This window comes from Leptonotus elevatus, chromosome 12 (genome assembly GCF_054856555.1).
Source record: "Leptonotus elevatus isolate MCC_2025b chromosome 12, RoL_Lele_1.0, whole genome shotgun sequence".
Classification (NCBI taxonomy): Eukaryota; Metazoa; Chordata; class Actinopteri; order Syngnathiformes; family Syngnathidae; genus Leptonotus; species Leptonotus elevatus.
The window spans coordinates 14185480-14205182 of record NC_141250.1 but is presented as its reverse complement, the minus strand read 5'-3'; the positions used below and the strand labels follow the sequence as shown (position 1 = coordinate 14205182).

At 38.3% G+C, this 19703-nt stretch overlaps 2 protein-coding genes across 3 annotated transcripts; both read left to right on the top strand.

Annotated features, from left to right (window-relative positions):
- The first annotated feature begins 965 nt into the window (after positions 1 to 965).
- On the top strand, positions 966 to 7880 carry pnkd (PNKD metallo-beta-lactamase domain containing). The gene is made up of 9 exons (XM_086092089.1): positions 966 to 1138; positions 1622 to 1737; positions 2056 to 2168; positions 2572 to 2630; positions 2940 to 3032; positions 3396 to 3559; positions 4985 to 5071; positions 5302 to 5417; positions 6861 to 7880. Exons 1-9 carry the CDS (start codon positions 984 to 986, stop codon positions 7032 to 7034), a joined length of 1077 nt encoding a protein of 358 aa, XP_085948215.1. The 5' UTR covers positions 966 to 983; the 3' UTR covers positions 7035 to 7880.
- An 890-nt stretch (positions 7881 to 8770) lies between these two features.
- gmppaa (GDP-mannose pyrophosphorylase Aa) lies at positions 8771 to 17691 on the top strand. Of its 2 annotated transcripts, XM_086091933.1 has the most exons (13): positions 8771 to 8900; positions 10090 to 10187; positions 10287 to 10390; positions 10822 to 11014; positions 11173 to 11232; positions 11317 to 11447; positions 11578 to 11592; positions 13395 to 13529; positions 13628 to 13725; positions 13810 to 13856; positions 13953 to 14045; positions 15347 to 15515; positions 15616 to 17691. In XM_086091933.1, exons 1-13 carry the CDS (start codon positions 8861 to 8863, stop codon positions 15714 to 15716), a joined length of 1284 nt encoding a protein of 427 aa, XP_085948059.1. In that variant the 5' UTR covers positions 8771 to 8860; the 3' UTR covers positions 15717 to 17691. The 2 variants fall into 2 exon arrangements, with proteins under 2 accessions (XP_085948059.1, XP_085948060.1); XM_086091934.1 differs by lacking the exon at positions 11578 to 11592.
- The last annotated feature ends 2012 nt before the right edge of the window (positions 17692 to 19703 follow it).

The window sequence follows — 19703 nt, the reverse complement described above, 5'->3', positions numbered from 1 at the left end:
AAACTGCACCTAAAAGCAAACTGCAAAGATTAACCATCTCTCAAAATGTTATATTTGTGTTATCTAGAGCGGTGTTTTTCAACCCTGGTCCTCGGGGGCCCACTATCCAGCCTGTTTTCCATGTCTCCCGATTCCAACGCAGTTGAGGATCGTTATCTGGCTTCTCCAGAGCTTGCTGATGTCATTTGAATCAGCTGCGTGTCAAATAGGGAGACGTGGAAAACAGGCTGGATAGTGGGCCCCGAGGACCAGGGTTGAGAAACACTAATCTAGAGAATATGCAAAAGGCAAAAGTTGTATAAATTCATGATGAATGTGTACACATAGTGCAAAAGAGTCCTGAGCAAATATTAAGCATAACAACAAATATGACGTTCCATACCTGCTTCGTCTGCTATGTCCTGTACACTCCTGTCTCCTAAATGTGCACCTCGGTCCCCAGTGTCATAGGATATGCGCTTTGTAACTTACACTAGTCAACACTGTGTGTCATATGCCGGATGCTCCTGTTGCACAGGGAAATTCTAATTATTTTTAAATATATAAATGATGTCAAGGTAAATTTGTTATAATGGTAAATCATAACGTGTAATTCTCTCATGGCACCATATCAACGTAAATCGACCTGACATTCTCTGAGGTACAGAAAAGAGATCGTATTATTACCCTACCATGTATTCAAATGTTTTATTTTATTAATGTGTTAGTAAATTTGATCTGGTAGGAGTGATGAACAAAACGCATAAAATAACAAGCACTTAGTTCATCGACTCTGCTCCACCTCTAATGAAGACACTCACCAGAGTAAATAAATACATGGAAATAATATGAAAGTAATATTTAAACTGGTCTTAAGTCCAGTTTTTGAGTCGTCAGAGACATTAATTTTTTTAAATTAATTTTAAAAAGAAAGAAAAGCTTTTTATTTATTTACGTATGGCGCGTGCCTCTGACGTCATCACGTTTTTCCTGGCTCAGACGTAATGGCGCTTCCTGACTGGCTGCTCCCGATCACTGTCGCAGCATCATTCGTCTCGCTATGTTTATTTGTTCGCTTCAGGCGCACTGGACAGCTACTTTGGGGGAAAATATTTAGCAAAATAATGGCTCGCACGGAGAAGCCATTATTCAGAATAGCGTACGTTTGTTGTAACTTCAACTACAATAATGTACCGTGGTGTTGTGTGTTCGTCTGGTTGATTCGCTTTAGCGGAGCAACATCTAGCGTTAGCTCCGTGGCCATTTAACATTACATTCAATTCTTAATTCTATCATTTAAAGTTCATCGCAGCCGCTAGTCAGAGATACTGAGTCACTCTATGTTAGTGTTGTATTCATTTTAAAGTCAACCAACCGAATGTCCAACACTATGCTTGTCAGTCCAGTATGTACCGTAAATGTAATGAATATTTGGAACAGCTTATCATCATCCGGATAATGATAATGATATTGACCCAATTTTCAACCGAGTTATTATGTAATATGTTTTAAATTAAGATGTCAACATTTAATTATTTGTCCTTACACCCAGCTATAATATATATGTTTTAAATGTTTGTATTTAATTATTTGTCCTTACACCCAGCTCTAATATATATGTTTTAAATGTTGTTTTTATCAGGTACACACTATACACCAAGACCAGTCTTGGCTACATGTTTTACAAGCGGCAGATGAGGAAAGCCCGGGAACGCTACCCGACTGGACACTCCACAGTTCTGCCTGTGCAATTTAGTGGTATGTCCAGGATTGTCTACATGCTTGCATGTTTCATTTAGATTCAGGGGTCGATTTTCTTTGCATGTTCTCCTTTTTCTTGTATGGGGTTTCTTCCCTAAAACATGCATGTTAGGTACATCGTGTGCAGCTGTGTGTGTATGAATGGTTGTACTGTATGCGTGAGTGTACCCCATCTCTCACCCTAAGTCAGCTGGGATAGACTCCAGCTTATGTGACCCAAATGATGGTATGTGCTTAGGAAAATGAATTGCTCGATATCTCTAGCAATAGATGATCGTGTTATAAGTGTACATTTTGTCCTCTACCCACTGACAGGTATGAAAATCATTCCCATCCCTGTCCTGTCCGACAACTACAGCTATCTCATAATTGACACCAACTTTGGCGTTGCGGCGGTTGTAGATCCAGCAGACCCTCAAATTGTTCAGGTGACTGCTTCCGAGGTTTTGTATGATGTGAACACACTTCTGTGCAGAAAGAAGCATCACCTCACCATTTTAAAGGTTTTTGTTGCAACAATTTATTTGCAGTGCGCTTAGATACTGAAACTAGTTTTCAAGGATGCAAGACGGCACTGACCCATTTAGTATTTGGCACTAGTTGCTAAGCTACCAAACAGAAAGTAGCTTAGATTGAAGATCTTTTTTGAATTTATTTTAATTAATTTTTTTAGCAAGCAAAGAGTATCCGTCAACGGGATGTCATATGACTATTTCCAGTGACAGCCGCCTGACTGGAATGAGCCAAACTGTGGCTACCGCTAATGCTAGTTCAACAATTGCTTCAAATAATTTGCTAGCCAGTATAACATCTTCAATATCAATCTTTTAGGCTGTGCTCAAGGAGGAGGGAGTGATGCTCGAAGCCATCCTCTGTACACACAAGCATTGGTGAGTATATCCATTTCATTTTTTTTAGCAATGCGCTGTATAAACAACAAACCCAGTGGATAAAATGTATTGTGTAAGTGCAAAAATAATTCTGTCTGCGACTACTAAAGTTTAATTCAAATTTTTCTTCAACGTGCGTGTCCATGAAGTGTACACTGTCAAGCTTGATAGTTTTACCACCCCAGTGAGTTTCAATTATATCAAGTTTTGACCAAATATGCTTGCTCTCCACAAATCAACGAGATGAGTTAAAGGGAATTGTCGAGTCAAATCACCACATACACTCGCCACTGTCTGTGTTATCTACAGGGATCACAGTGGGGGGAACAAATTGCTGAAAAGGCTTCATAGCTCATGTAGAGTTTATGGAAACGCGGCTGATAACATCCCTGGCCTGACACAGTAAGTTCCAGCTTGCTCAATATAGCACACCACATGAACAGATTGCACGCACGGAGACCTCTGCGTAGGCACACACCACATAACAGTTGACTTCACAGTGAGTTATTGTGCTCTGATCAACTGCACTTGAGTGCGTGTTGTAACTGTTTTTGTTGATAAAGTTGACAATTAATGTCATCTTTTTCTCCTCTGAATAAATTGATCATTTTCAGCCTTTCTATTTTAGTGGTATCTGCTTACCAGTTAATGCGCTGAATAGTCAATTTATTTCCACTCTCTTATCCAAAGTGCCAAGTATGATATACTATCATCACTGGTTTTTGTGTAATTGTTTTGTGTGTGTGTGTGTGTGTGTGTTTTTAGCCCGTTGTCAAACAAGGACTCGGTAACAGTCGGGTGTTTGCACTTCAAGGCCCTCTTTACGCCAGGACACACAGTGGGCCACATGATCTACCTGCTGGATGGCCAGCCACTTGGTGCTCCATCAAGTCTTTTCTCTGGCGATCTGGTCTTCCTCTCAGGATGCGGTAAGTAGGCCTGAAATGATTCAGCATCATAATTTCATTGTAAAAAGAAGAAAAAAGCTAAATCTGTGCCTGAAGCTTTGCGGTGATCTTTTTTCTACATGGTGAATGTTACTCAGACTCGCACACCACTCTGTGTCAGGGATGGGCAACTTAAATGTTGGAGGGGGCCACAATTTTTCACAGGTACTACGTGGTTTGGCACGTACAGTAGGACCATGCACTTCCTAACGAGATGTATGGCAATGCTATTTTCCATATGGACAAAATACAAGCATATCAGCAAAATACATGCTTTTAGTATATTTCATTTTTGATCATATATCTTAATGTATAAAAGATCAACTATCCTAACCCAACAACACAATAGCCACATACTATTTTTTTCCCACTGCGAAGAGCTTGCTGGTATAAAAACTAACATTCATGGACGGCACATAAAGTTGAACAAGAAACCAACAATAATTGCAAGAACTGCATTTTTTCCCCACAAAAATCAACTCTCATAAATGTTAATATTATTGAGGTTCTATGTTCTGAAAAAATAAATATTGGATCAACTCCTGTTGTAATTGGTGCTGGGTATCGATTCTAATTTCCTCAATTTATCCGATTTCGATTCACAAAAGTTCAGTTTGAGTCAATTATGATTTTTCCCAATTCGATTCCCTTCACTTCAATTCTTAAATGTTAAGGACATGATACAAATTCAATAAATATTTAGTTCCGAATAAAATTTTGCAGAAGCAGGAACTGGTTAAATTATTTAGTTTATGAATAAAATTAACATGTGTTATAGTCACTTAAGTTTTACACAAACATTGACATCAGCATGGATAACATTAAAACTTTTTCGTAATTCAAATTCAATAATTGTAAATATAAATTAGAAAAATTAAGAATTGTCTCAAAGTGCAATAAGTCAGGTCTTTCTTCTTCTTTTAAATTCATGTGAACAGTAAACTTCAAGAAAACAGTATGATACAAAAAAATTGCCTTTAAAATTTTATTTTCTAAAGAATTTATGAGAAAAGGAGATAAAATAATTGATTCCTAGTTTTATGAATCTATATCGGGCTTGAAAAGGAAAATCGATTCAATGTTGATTATTCGATTTTTTTTAAAACCCAGCCCGAGTTGTAATATAGGGCAGTACAAGAGCCAGGAAAAGTGCAACTAAAACATGCCTGCCATCTAGTGGTGAATGGTGTTATTGCAACGCAAACTAACATGGGTCTTTTAAGAAAGCCAAGAAATGTGATAAAGTGGCAAACGTGGATCTCCTCTAACTCTTTAGTCTCATATGCTATCCCTGTCCTCCCCAATGAGGTCTTCCTCTCCACCACGACCCACCAACACCCTCTCCAGATACATGTCATGAAAACAAAAACAAACTACTTGCGTCAAGTGTAGTTTTGTTGTTTGCAGGGAGGATGTTTGAGGGCAGTGCCACAACAATGCTTTCATCGCTCGACACTGTTTGCTCCTTAAATGATGATACTCTTCTATGGCCTGGTAGGAAGCTTGCTGGCACACACACACACACACACACCCGCACACACACGTCAATGTTAATGTGTTGTGGATGTGCACTAACGTAATTTGTAGTCATGGCAAAGCTGCAATTATTCCACAATTGCTGTCAATTTCATGGCAGGAGTGCTCACTTGAGTGTTATTATGCTGTTAGCTAATGCTTGTTTTTCTTGGGGCCACGTGAATGCTTGTACGCTGCTCGCCCCTCAGGTCACGAGTATGCCATGGGCAATCTGCTGTTCGCTGCTGAGGTGGAGCCACGCAATGCGGCCATGGAAAACAAATATCAGTGGGTGCTGCAGCAGCGAGGCCAGAAGCGGTGTACGGTGAGAATGATGCATCACCGCTCCGGTCATGCTGCCCAAAGATTTCTATTTTCTAGATGCCGGTAGAAAGGCCTTATCACCTACTAGTGTGTCAGGGCTGGTTGTTGTCACACATCCTCATTGCACGATACAATCTGCACAGCTAAGAAAAGAGAAGTTTGTCCACATATGTGTGTTTTATAAGTCGTGTATGTGCATGCTTGGTAAAGGAAAGTGTTGGGCATTTAAGAATTTGTAATTGTTTGGAGCTGATTATTAATCCCATTTGGAGATCAATCATCTTAACTCATTCACTGCCATTGACGGCTATAGACGTGAAAAATTCATTTGAACTATTTTTATTAGTTTAAAAAAAATGTCCACTTGTTAACAAGAGTATGAAAGCCGAGATTTTTTTTAATTGTACATTTAAAACAGATATAAAATTTCTGATTAATCGCTGATTAATAAAACAAATAATCGCCTGACACCCCAAATTTTTTAAGAATATTTTTTTAATTTTTAATAATCAACTCAAGTAATCATTTGGAGCCATTTATTTATTTATTTAAAATTGTCCAAATCCTCAGATTTCAGCATATCAACTGTAATTAACTGATTTCAGTAGTCCTTCATTAAAAAAAGAAAAGATTATTAAAAATGAGTGGCGTCAGGCGATTACAATTTTTACTCGCATGACTTCACTAGTTAACTCACGATTAATCGCAGATTTTATATCTGTTCTAAATGTACAAAAAAAATGTTTCTAGGGTTTCATACTCTTGTTAACAAAAGAGGAAAACAATTTAAACTAATAGAAATAGTTCAAATGAATATTTGACGACTATAGCCGTCAATGGCAGTGAATGAGTTAATATGATTTAATATGAGTACACCATAAAACAAGACAAGTTTAAAAACGTCTTACAGGCACAATGAACACTAAGAGCCCCCTTGAACGTGAGCCGTGCTAAAACGATACGGCTCCAAACATCACTTGACATTTGAAATTACACTTCAAATACTTCAGGCAGTGCTCATTTTTAAAATGCTTTTGAATCAAATCAAACTGTATTTATATTGCACTTCTCATATATTTAAAAATTCAACACATGGTGGAAATACATATAGAAAAAGCAAGCCCTCACATGTGAGGGGGGGAAAAAAACGTGCGAGCCATCCACACCGGTGCCACCGCCCACAACCACTAGATGTCGCCACAGAGACCAGTGAAACCAGCGTCACTTGTGTACAACTGCTGAAAAAGATTAGAGTACATAAAGGTAAAAATATTCGGCCCGATGCTTTTGGACAATGTTTGAAGGGACAAAGAAGCACAGCACTTAAAGTAATTTGAAGTTGTTCCTGACTATATATATTATGTATATTATTATTATTATTATTATATTATGTATATTACGTTGTCTTGAATCTACTCAATGAAATCCTCTCCTTGCTTTTCAGTGTCCCTCAACTATTGGAGATGAAAAGGCGTACAATCCGTTCCTGCGCAGCCACTTTACAGATCTCCACACGACGCTGGGACTCAAGCAGCTGGAGGACGAGGACTGGACTCAGTTCCGGGCTCGCGTGCTGGAGGAGCTCCGCAAACGCAAAGACCAGTACAACAGAAAATGATCATAAGAGCTGAAGTCAGAAAGTAGAGCGCTGGATGTAAGCCATTCTGTCCAAAGATAGGCTGAGCTTTGCGTTTATCTTCTTTTCACATCAACTGGCATCGTGATCACAATATCATTATTTAATAATACTAGCAATTGTCACATTCCTATAAGTATATTGTTTATGAACATGTCACTTTGCACACATGTACAGTATGTATATGTTGTAGGTACAACCAGATTAGCCTGTAGAAAAGGCTTTACAAGGAACAGTTCTATTGCGTTGTTTCCTGCACAACCTTAGTCATAAAACAAACAAATGATCTTCTTCCTCTTATCCCTAAGCTTTTGTTACACAGCATGAGGTACGTTTAAGATACATGTGGTTTTAGTATTAGTTACTGCATATTAGTATTTTCCACAGGACTGATCAAATCCAAGTGTTTTTCCTCCTTTAAAAAAATAATAATTGAATTTTACTTTGAAATGTATTTTTCAAATTTAGATGACTGCATTCATTTAATGAGAAAATAATGAATGCCAACATGTTACTCATGAAGCAATTGAGAATGAGTGGTGGGCCTCAGCACTTCTCATGCATTTGACTAGATTGTGAGCTACCTGGAATTTTATAAGAGTAGTTTAAATAATCTGATTTTTCTTGTCTTGGAGCTATGAAATTTATATGGTACGTATTGTTTTGAAATGAGGATAAGGAAAAGTGACTGATGTTTGCACTCGACTTGCATTGTCAAATTTTTGGGGGAAGAACCTTAATGATATACATTATTGTATATTTGATGGTTCATTGTACTGTGACACAAATGGCCTCAATAAAGAAATAAGCACTATCTTTCGCAATAAACATTTCAGTTGACTCTTTCATAAAGATAATATAATGCAGCGTGTATCTGTGGGGATGGGAAAGAAGAAACCTGGAAGATATGAAAGCTCTTCAGATTCTAGATTCTGCCGTAGAAGTTAAAAACCAAAGCAGAATGTCCCCTGGTGACTGTTGACTAAAATGTTATTCTGGTTGTTTGATGCTGTTGCACATCTGATTTGCATATGTTTGAGTTCAGAACACTACCGCACGGGAAACAGTTTGACTTTAGGTTATGTTTTAATGAGGAAATATTCAAGTAAACTTTTCCATTGGAAGTGTGTTGAAGCTGTTTGTTGCTTTTTGCGAGCTTCCTAGCCTGACAGCTGACTTATTTTTCGCCACTTCAGCCCCTCTCAACACAAATAACAAATAGGAGATATCCTTTTCTTTCACACATGGCAACACCACACTGTGAAATGGCAATGCTACAAGAACAACATAATATATAAAGATTTTGTTTTATAACTTAAACTACAGTAGAATGAGCATTGCAGCAGTGAAACACTTTTAAATTTGAAATTGGGCTGGAATAATCCTGGTGCAGATGAATACATACATGATTGAATTAGTTGATGGTGGGGTAGCGTTTATTCTCTGCGTGGGCTTGGAACCATGTTGAAGATAATCAAATGTTCTTTTGATTAATCATATAAAACTTCAAATTAAGGGACTGTGTCCTAGTCACATTTGAAAACACACACAAAAAAAAGTAAAATGTTGTTCCTCATCAGCACTAGTTTAAAACATCGTATCATCCAGTAATTACAATAGAATAGTTTATTTTATTTATTTATTTAATGCTAATTTATTTTATTTTATCACTCCAATCCATAGGTCCGCTCCTTGTTTTACACGTGATGCAACGTCACGTTTATGCGGAAGTAGACATCAGTGGAGTAGCACCAGCGAACGTTCGCCACTGTTTTGGGGCAAAATCAAATCCCAGCTTGCTGCTCAAAATGCTGAAAGCGGTTATTTTAATAGGGGGGCCTCAGAAAGGTGAGAATAACTCAGTGTCTTGTCTCTAGAGTATGTCAGTTTTACCGGGTGTTAAAATGCCAATGGTAGAACTCAATGCTAGGCAGTAAGGTTATATTTAGCTGACGTGGCTCAACACAAGCAACTATAATAACTACAACATTTGAATATTAATTTTATGACGACTCCAGGTACACAACACAAGTGGTGTTATGTTGGTAATGTGTGAGTTTAAATAATAACTGGTATCAATAATACGAGGCACCTGCTAGTTTGTTTTACTGTAAACAGCGATTATACGATTAAAATGCTCAGAATGCAGCCAGTAAAAGACTAGTAACATGGAAACAGTGATACAATACATAATTTAATAAAGTAGCAATATAATACAATTAAGGCAATTGTTTATTTTTACCATTTCCACAGTACGTATAATCGTTTGTCAGTAATTTTAACACGACTTATGTTAATTTGACCATTTTTATTTTCCCTCCAAAATACATTTCACCTATCCCACTCCCTATTCATTGTAATCTTAATGGGAAAATGTATCATGTATGACAGCAAGTTTCTAACCGGTGCGTTATTATGTCCCAGTGCTGAACATTTACCTCAATATTTAACCCAATATTTAACCCATTTTTACCTCGACAATTAAAACCATACTCAGGTGTGCTAATAAAATGTCCGCTGCATGCTTTTTGTCAAAATACCCCAAGGAATCACTCCCAAAGAATCATAGCACACACCCTATTATTTGTCTTGCTTAAATCAGCTAGTTTTAAGGGGGTGACCATGTCTCATGCAAATGAGGGACTGTATTCGACTAGGCCGGAGCAAAATAGTTACATTTTGACTGTACATGTTACCCCCAGGAAGACAGCATGTGTAGCATTTTATCATTGATTCAGCACTTCATTACTGACTCAGCGCTTCATCACAAAGCTGCGTAATTACGCTTGTCAATTTGTGCATAGGTTGGTGTATTTCGGCATGCGGTGGACACATTGTTAAACACAAACTCCAAACACGGTTCAATAGCAGTACAGAAGGGCTCTGTCACAAATTGACACTTTTTCAGAATTAGGCAGATCAGGAAAGATTTCCTTGGTTGTTTAATTTCTCATTTGGTGGTGACTGGGTAGGTACTCCAGAGACTGTAATGTTTTATATGCAAGCCAATAATTTGGTGTGCTATGTTCTTTTGCAGGCACAAGGTTTAGGCCACTCTCATTTGAAGTTCCCAAACCTTTGTTTCCAGTAGCTGGTGTACCCATGCTGCAGCATCACATCGAAGCATGTGCCAAGGTGATGCCGTTGCCAAGTTTATGGCAAATTGTAGGAAGCTTTGTAACTGTCAGTTAACAATTTGTTTGTGTTTACCCCCCCCCCCCCCCCAAAAAAAAGTTACCAAATATGAAGGAGATACTGCTCATCGGGTTTTACCAGCCTAATGAAGAGCTGACCAGATTCCTTTTTAATGCTCAGCAGGAGTTCAAAATTTCCATCAGGTAAACAGGAAGTAAAATCACAACACTGGTTTAGCTCTTTGTTAAATTACTTTAATAACTCCAAAAGCAACAGGTAAGAAGAGCACCTTGTTTATGCTGATGTTTTTTGATTATCCAACTGAAGTTTTTGCAGAGAGCATGTTCAAATAAATCCCCGTCTCAACATGATGGCATTCCCTTATACACAGGTGCCGCCTCGCATCTGTACCGATACAAATGCTACCTCATTACATTGTTTGTGTCGTTCATAATCAACCGCGAACTGGAAAAATGAAGGCCAATGTTAGAGAGTATAGAGACTACTGTCACAAATAAGAAACGGTGACAAAGATGGGATTCGAACCCACGCGCAGTGCACAATGGATCATTCATCCTTCAGCTTCTCAAAACAGTCATACTAACCGCAGCTTGGCTTTTCCTGTGCACGGCAGGTATTTGCAAGAATATGCAGCCCTGGGGACTGGAGGGGGCATCTATCACTTCAGAGATCAAATCATCGCTGGTGGCCCCCAGGCATTCTTTGTTCTTAATGCAGATGTGTGCGCAGACTTTCCTCTGACAGAGATGCTCAGCTTCCAGAAAGAACACGGAGAACCAAACAGCTTTGTTATACTCGGAACAACAGTGAGTTATCACGATTGACAGTTGTTTGTCTTTTATAGAACGTTTTGGTCCGGGCTATTATGTAATATTGTGTAAGTTCCTTCCTTGTATTGTGTTAGTATTTGGTTATCCTGAAAGATTTGAAACTTCTATATTCACACTGTCGTTTCCTTCCTCAGGCAAATAGAAAACAATCGCTGAATTATGGCTGTATAGTTGCAAATGAGGAAACAAATGAGGTATGTACTTATTTCCATACATACTTTCCCACTCATCATTGTTTATGCTCAAAAACGATAACAGTTCATCTGTCTGATCATTAGGTGTTGCATTACGTGGAAAAGCCGAGCACATTTGTGAGTGACATAATCAACTGTGGCATCTACCTCTTTAATCCTGAGATCTTCCAGCACATTGGAACAGTCTTCCAGAAGAATCAACAAGACATGCTGCAGTGAGTTGGGGAAAAGCCTGTCAGGGATCCGTGTGTGTGCGTGCATGCTTTATGATTTTGGTTGCCTTCATTTGTCTCTTTTTCCTTCCTTCCCCATCTATGATTTTGTGTTTATCCACACAATCATCAGTTTTCCATATGAGGGGTAAGTTGGTACATGTCATCTGCACGGTGTGGTTATCGAGCACTAATAGTTTGGTGTGAGTTCCCTAGCAACAATGGGTGAGTTTGCGTAGGATGCTTTGTGATTGTTGCCCACACCTTTCTTCCTCTTTTTTTTTTTTTTGAAATACAGTACAGGTATAAGCCATTAGATGAAAAACATTGACCAACAGAGGGGAGACACAATAGGAAGTCGGTTTGCCAAAATGATGCCCTGGTTCTCAGATGAAAAAAAAAAAGGAAAAACTGTTTTCCTTTGGCTTGGCCTTGACAGCCTCCAGATTCAGACATTTTGAACAGTTTTAACAATTTATGATTATTGGCATTTTCCAAGCAGATCCAGGAGGGAAAATGCTCAAACTTGCCCCAATGAGGATTGTGTAGAACCCGCTTAACACGGAAGATGTTATCTAAAATATGATACACTCATACTTGTTTTATTTAGCTGGCTCTCACATTGTCATGTTGATGTGACCCCGCGGGAAAATTCAGCAGCTCACACATAAGCATGCGTTGATTGCCATTTAGTTTTTTTTCTCCTTTTTCCGCACTTTGTACTATTGCACTGTGAAGTTGAAAAATATTTGCATGAGGACATCCTGCACATGGTCAAATTATAACGTGGTTGGTGAACCTGAGAAAGTAAACATTTGTTTTGAATGTGGTGCTGGGGAAAAAAACCCTTCCTTTTACAGTCTCATGCTAAACAAATTCACAATCAAATTGAAGAAAAAACACATGGGATATTTTTGGAGTTTTGAGTTCACACTTTTTTATTTGTTGGTGTTTAATGTGCTAGATGTTGTACCCTAAGGTCTTAAAGCCTTTCAGACAATAGCCAAGCCATACTGCATACTTAAACAGGCTACATTCCACCTAAATAAGGATTAGCACCAAATCAGCACAATTTCTGATCATAGAACTTGGAAGTAATGAAAGTAGATGCAGGGCAAAATCTCCCAGGGATGTCTTTGCCTCGAACCATACCTCCCCTTTTGGTAAATCTCCCATTATGGGTGGAATCCTTAAACATGTTCCTTTCATCAATATTTAACACTCTGTTTCATCTCTCGGCTCTCACAATACACTTTTAGAGAGACACTGATTAGTATGGAGAGCCATCCACTCAAGGTTTTGATCAAATGTAGGATCGGCTTTAGCTTGAACCCCGAGCTGACAAGTGATGTGTTTTAACTCTAATCGTGCTTGCATTCACTTCTGAGTACTGCTTTGGAGAGCGTTTGATGAGTTTTTGTTTGGCTTTTCAGGTTATCGGCCAAGTGACTGCATATATAAAACATCAAATTTAGATTGAAGAAGTCTTTTAAAAAAAGATAATATCATGCAAGATTTTCAAATGGTTTCATTGTGCTCTCAAAAAATGATACACTGTATTTCACACCGATAGATAGATTGATGGGTTGGAATCGGACGATATTTGGTATTTTCTGCAAAATCAGTGAGCGACTGAAATGTCTTAATTTATCAATCAGTGATGTCTCTTTGATCGACTCCACGAAATATGACATTACACGTTATATTTAATGTTTATCAGCGGGTTTTGGAGTTTTCAGGTTTAATTACCTGCCCCCCCCCCCAAAAAAAAAAAACAACAACACACACATCCTAATATTCAGACTCAACTAATCATAATTGATAACTACTTACTTTGTGCGGGTATTTTGTCACCCCACAGGCTTCAGTTGTGTTTCATCATGCAATAAAAGTGCACAGCCACTTCTATCCTGAGATCTGAGGATAAAGTCAAGTTTTTGTCCCTGGCAGGGAGGAAACGAACAATGGCTGGCACAGAGCAGAAGCCATCAGGCTGGAGCAGGACATTTTCACTGCCCTAGCTGGACAGGGCAAACTCTACGTTTATAAAACACTTCGTTTCTGGAGCCAGATTAAATCAGCAGGGTGAGTGAAAAAGATGAACGTCATCTTTGTCTAACACCGAGGTGGTAACATGTGTTTGATATGATTATGACCCCCCCCCCCCCCCACCCCCTTCTCAGGTCTGCAATTTATGCAAGCCGATTGTACCTCAACCACTATAACAAAACTCATCCTGAAAGGCTGGCCTCAAATAAAGTCGGAGGCCCAAAAATAAGTGGTACGGCTCATGTCTCTGTTGCGTCATTGCTTTCAAGCATTGCACTGACCCAAACTCTTTAAAATGGCCTGTTTTGTTCTCTAGGTAATGTCTATATTCATCCGACTGCCAACATTGACCCCACTGCTGTGGTAAGTATCATTCAGCAGCATTATTATTATATGAAGTTGAGGACAGATTGAAGTAAAGCAGTAACTGCAACTATGTGCTCGTTTTTCACCATGCAGTTGGGTCCTAATGTCTCCATTGGTACTGGAGTTACTATTGGTGCTGGGGTTAGACTTCGTGAATCCATTATCCTACATGGTGCAACTCTACAGGTAAGTTTGATGTCATTAAATAATTTTTTTTTCTGTTATAAGTAGAGGTCAAAGTTAGTGGCGTTAAGTTCCTTTTAACGGCACCAATTTTTTAAATGTGCGATTAATGACCAACCCTTACTTGGAATGCCCGTACTGGGGGAATAATATAATAATAATGCATATATTTGTGGAGTTAGGGGTCAAGTTTTTGCAGAATTTCACAAGTTACTTCATGTTAAAGATTAGATAGCTCTAATTATGAAAAGAAAAATGCACTTTGCTATCACCAATGTCTTACAAACGCAATTATGTCATCTAGTGGCAGAAAAATTACTTCAACACATCAATATCACACTCGTTTTTTTACAGTACAGTACATCTTATTAATTTTAACTCAATTTTATGTTAACAGGAGTATGAAAACTTACAAAAAAATATTTTATTGTACATTTAGAACAGATATCAAATATGTGATTAATTGTGAGTTAACTATTGAAGTCATGGAATTAATTACAATTACAAATTTTAATCACCTGACCGCCCTAGTTATAAGTTCACGAGAGAGAACATTGAGTGATACTGATCAGAGACTATTGTTGCATGTGCTACTAACTAACACTATGCAAATGACATCTTCAGGCATTTTTTCTGCTCCGTGCAAATGGGATTTTGTTTTTTAAATTTGGTCTGTATGTGAAACCTTTCAAAACAGCAATGCTAGATAAAAATAAAGAGATCACCCCTCAAAGCCGTTATAACACAAGCCCTGTTAACTGACTTGATTTGACAATCGGTTTTGACAACTTTGCAAGTTTTGTCATCATTATGTAACTGACTTTCCACACAAAGCAAAACACTTGTCACAAGTGTGGAGAACACAAACGCAAGCAAGCAGCTCATGGCAGGCAAGCAACGAAGAATGTCCCCTTTCACGCAATAACAAAAATGCCGATAGGCCAAAGAGAATAATAATAGCAGAGCACAGCACTTACTGTACATGAAGACACAAGCAGACAGGGGAGCTATATAGACTAATGACGGAACACAATCGGTATAAGTCATGAGGGAGCCCTGCAGACGAAAGTAATTACGAACAATGATCAACACAAGATAAAAATGACAATGCACTAATATACACCTCAGAACTAGAAACTATTGTCTTTAAGTGAAAGTACGGAAGTTAAAGCCTCCTCCTTGTCCAATGATGTCACTTCAAATGTTCAGGCTGCTATAATTTCTCCCATTTATAATGGATGGATTCAATTTGTTTTGCCTACAAAATGGTTTCGAATTCAATGATTGATGTTCGTGTCCTCCAGGACCATTGCTGTGTCCTCCACAGCATCGTAGGATGGGATAGCACAATTGGCAAATGGGCACGAGTAGAAGGAACTCCCAGTGACCCAAATCCCAACGACCCATACGCAAAGATTGACAGCGAGACCCTCTTCAGAGAAGGAAAACTCACGCCATCCATTACCATTCTTGGTAATATTTCCTCATATTTGATTTGTTCATTTATTGTTTCGCATTGCTTGTATTTAACTGGTCATTATAATTCCACACATATTTTTACATCCACCCGCAGGTTGTAATGTGTCCATTCCCAGAGAGGTGATAATCCTCAACTCTATTGTCCTGCCACACAAAGACCTCAACCGCAGCTTCAAGAACCAAATTATTCTCTAGCTAATCTTGCGCACGCTGTATTTCCTCACGGTGTCAGTGGTGAGGGATCCACACTACCCACCTTTGAGTTACTGTATATAAGATGTCAGGAGTGAAGATATGGGACATTCATTAAGCTGTTTTGAAAGATAGATTTTTATGTGTTTGTCCTCAACGCTTTATGCATCATTGGGTGTCAGCGGTATTAAAGAAAGAGCAATCATACATGTTGATTCACCTTGAAAAGTGCTGTCAGAGGCCAAAGTTATTAACTTTACCAAACTGTTAAATTACCGGCAGAGCAAGAGTAATATATTTGGTGGGTGTTAATACGATGTAAAAAGAGTTTTATAGGTGAGCGCATTATGCTTCCCCAAGGACAAACCTGGGAGTCCGGTGCGAGAACAGTAATTGTAAGCGAATAAAAATTACTGACTGTAGGTAAAAATTAGAGGTGATTATTTTGGTGGCGCTTTTGATTAAAACCTTTTAACGTATTAAGTGCCAGTAAAAACTGACTACCAGCAAAATAAATTAGTGACATGATATTGAAATTGCAATCAAGTAATGCGGTATTTTTTTTTCTTCATAGCAGGGGGCACAGACTGCTTGAGTGTTCATAAAATCAACAGCACATGGTTAAATTGAACATTTGCAATCACTCGTGGAACTGTACCCATTGACGGATACGCCATATTAGCATTTACTTAATAAACTCTTCAGCCTTCATGATCACTTCTGCACTTTAGTTTCAATTATGGCGCCATTAGGGAGAAATGTAAATTGAGATAGTGGAGCTTGGAGTCAACTTTACTTGCAAATTCACTTGCCTTAGTGCATCAAAGGGGATTCAGTGAAAGTGGCTCTACATTAAAATGATGCGGGTTTTCCAACAAGTAGTGTTTCTTGGAGTTGTGCGACTGGTGAGACTTGCACACAAACACTTTCAGTTAAATGTGCTTCTTTTGAGGGCCAAGGTTACAAAGAAATTAGTTGGCAAATACTTTTGATGTACTCTTTTCGTGAGTATCTTCCCCCTCACTCTCGACACTAAATTTATTTTTCTTCTTGACAATGGAAATACTCACAGTAATTTCAGGGAAGGACAACCCGTCAAACACAATCATATCAGTAAAATAATTCTGAAGCGCTGCACTTCGGAACCTTGCAGGTTGAAGTGTCTCAAAGGCGGAGTAACTGAGGGCTCAGATACCTTGTGTGCATTTGAAACATCCATCCATTTTCGATAGCACTTGGCGAGCTGGAGCTCACATTAACATTTAAAGTAAACGTATAGCAACTGATCCCTTATGATAATAGTAAAGCAATATAAGTAATTGTTTAAAAAAATTTGTTTAGCAATGCAATAGCATCATCTTGAGCTTTCTAATAGCCAAAACATACACGACAAGACTCTGTAATCTAGCTCTTACCTGACAATCCTAAAAGGAGCCTTTTTTTTTTTCACCGTAAGAAGGTAATTTTGTCCAGAATTAATTTGAAAACGTCATTATTTTTCATGTGCAATTAATACCTTTTAAAAACAAAATTTTCACTTGTTGTCGACTGAAGAAGACATCACCTGAGGAAGTAGGTAACGACCAATCATAGCTCACCTGTTTTCTGCTTTTGGTCAGAAAACTGACATTAATTATATCACATTATCACATTAATTATAGACAAAATATCTTCTTAATGTTGAAAATGGCTCATGAATCAAGTATTCCTTTACAGTCGCGATATATCCTTTCAACATACTTCTTTTACACCAATTGCTACTTTTTGGGGCCTTTGGTGCAATCTTGTAAAGTACATTGCGGGTTTTTTCAGCAAATAGCTGAGTATAGGTTCCACGGGGGGAGAAAAGTGTAGTTGAATTTGTGAGTAGGGAACTGCAAGTAGGCCTCCCGCCGAAACTGGAAATGTTACAAATCCCTTGTTTTAATGTACTATTAAGAAATTGTCAACGTAAAATAAAATACTGTTGGAATCTAAACTGCTTAGTATATTTGTAACGTGCATGTTATTTCTTCCTGATCCAGACAATACATCCTGACGTATTCCTCAATCTGCATGAGTGAGAGGCAATATACCGAGTGAGTGAAAATTTTATTATATACGGTTTACAGTAAAAACATTTTTTTAAATTAAACTATAAAGGCAGCATGATTGTTTAATATTCTACCTCTCAGTTCTGATGTTCAGGTGGAATCTGGGATTGTGTGGTTGTTTGCATGTTCGTCCCGGCCTTGCCAAGAGTTTTTGCCTGGTGTTTCCTCCACATTTCAAAAACATGCATACTATAAGTTCATTGCTGATTCTTGATTGTTTATAGGTGTGAATGTGAGTATGAATGTCTGCTTGTCTATGTGCTTGTGGTGACCAATCCAGTGTGTGTTTCTCCTCCGCCTGTAAGAAGTGGAGGGAGGATTGCTGGTGCAACTTGCACATCCACTTTTAATATCATCATTGTATACTAAGTGGCCTGGATGAAAACAAGTCAGTCACCTGTTAATTGTGATTCCTGTTTTTTTTCACCTCGGATGAAATAGCAAAAAAGAAAAAGAAACTGTTTTGATGTATAATGTTCTGTGAGCCCCCCCCCCCCCCCCCCCCCCCCCACGGACGCTAATGTTATTTTCCGTCTTGACAATGGAAATGCTCGCAGTAATTTCAGGAAAGGACAATGTGTCAAACACAATCATGTCAGTAAAATAGTTCCGAAGCACTGCACTTGAGAACCTTGCAGGTGAAAGTGTCTCAACGGGGAATCAATGAGGGCTCATCATCCTTATGCGCAATCGTTGCATCCATCCGTTTTGTATAGTGCTTGTCTTCATAAGGGTTGCGGGTGAGCTGGAGTCTACCCCAGCTGACCTTGGGAAAGCCACGGAGTATGCAAACCATCATGATAATAGTAATAATAATGAAAAAAAAAAAAAAGTAATAATAATGAAAAAACAACAGCTTAATTACTAAAGAAACCTCACTGAGTGTCTAATGTGCCATTAAGGAATGTTCAATACATTAACAGCAATACGGTTGAAAACTAAAATGCTTAGTTTGTAATATATATATTGTTGTTCCAGAGAATAGGTCCTTACTTACTACCCACATGTAATAATAATTTAATTTAGTAGTATGTATCTAAAGTTTATTCCTACCTACTGTACCTCTGCATTTGCAGGGGTGTCAAACATACGGCCCGCTGGTCGGATTGGGCCCGCGAAGAGTTTTTTTTTTCCAAGATGATTTTGTAAAGTAAAAAAAAAAAAAGTATTGTCGGACCAACTAATCAGCCGGCCACAATCAAAGCATATCAATTCTTATTTTCACAAGCAATGCAACTTGTACACGGAATTGCTCTGGATGTCGTTATTTTACAATCCATAGTTTGTTTATAAAAAAAATAAATAAAAAAAAGGTAGACCAACATAAATCAAACACAAACGTGCTGAATAAGAGACACATTCAACTACACATATGAAAAGGATTAACGCCCTTAGAACTTCATTAACGGCACCACACATTGCATTCTGTGAACAATATACAGGTATAAGCAAAATAGGTAGATATAAAATGCCCGGAACTCACTAGGCAAAATGTTGCCGTGTTTCATTTGCATTCGTGTTATTTTTATATTTACAGTTGTGCCCCACAATTTAGGACTGGCCCGTAAATAGCGATAATTTGTATAATTATAAATAATACCGATCTGGCCTCCATGTAGCCCCTGAGCTAATATGAGTTTGACACCCCTTTATATACAGTAAATCAATAGAGTTTGATTAATATGCGATTACTTGATCAATACCTCTTGGTAATGACCATCAGAATGTGTTATCTGCAGAGTTAACAGTAGTTAAACTTCGAAGTAGTTGGTATAGTTCTCACATCTGCAGTTTCTGCGATTATGTTTGCATATCAAACGCTACACGCGGCTGATAAGAATAAAATAGCTGCCACTTCAAAAGTCCACTTGTGCAATCCATAAACAAGTCCTCTCAT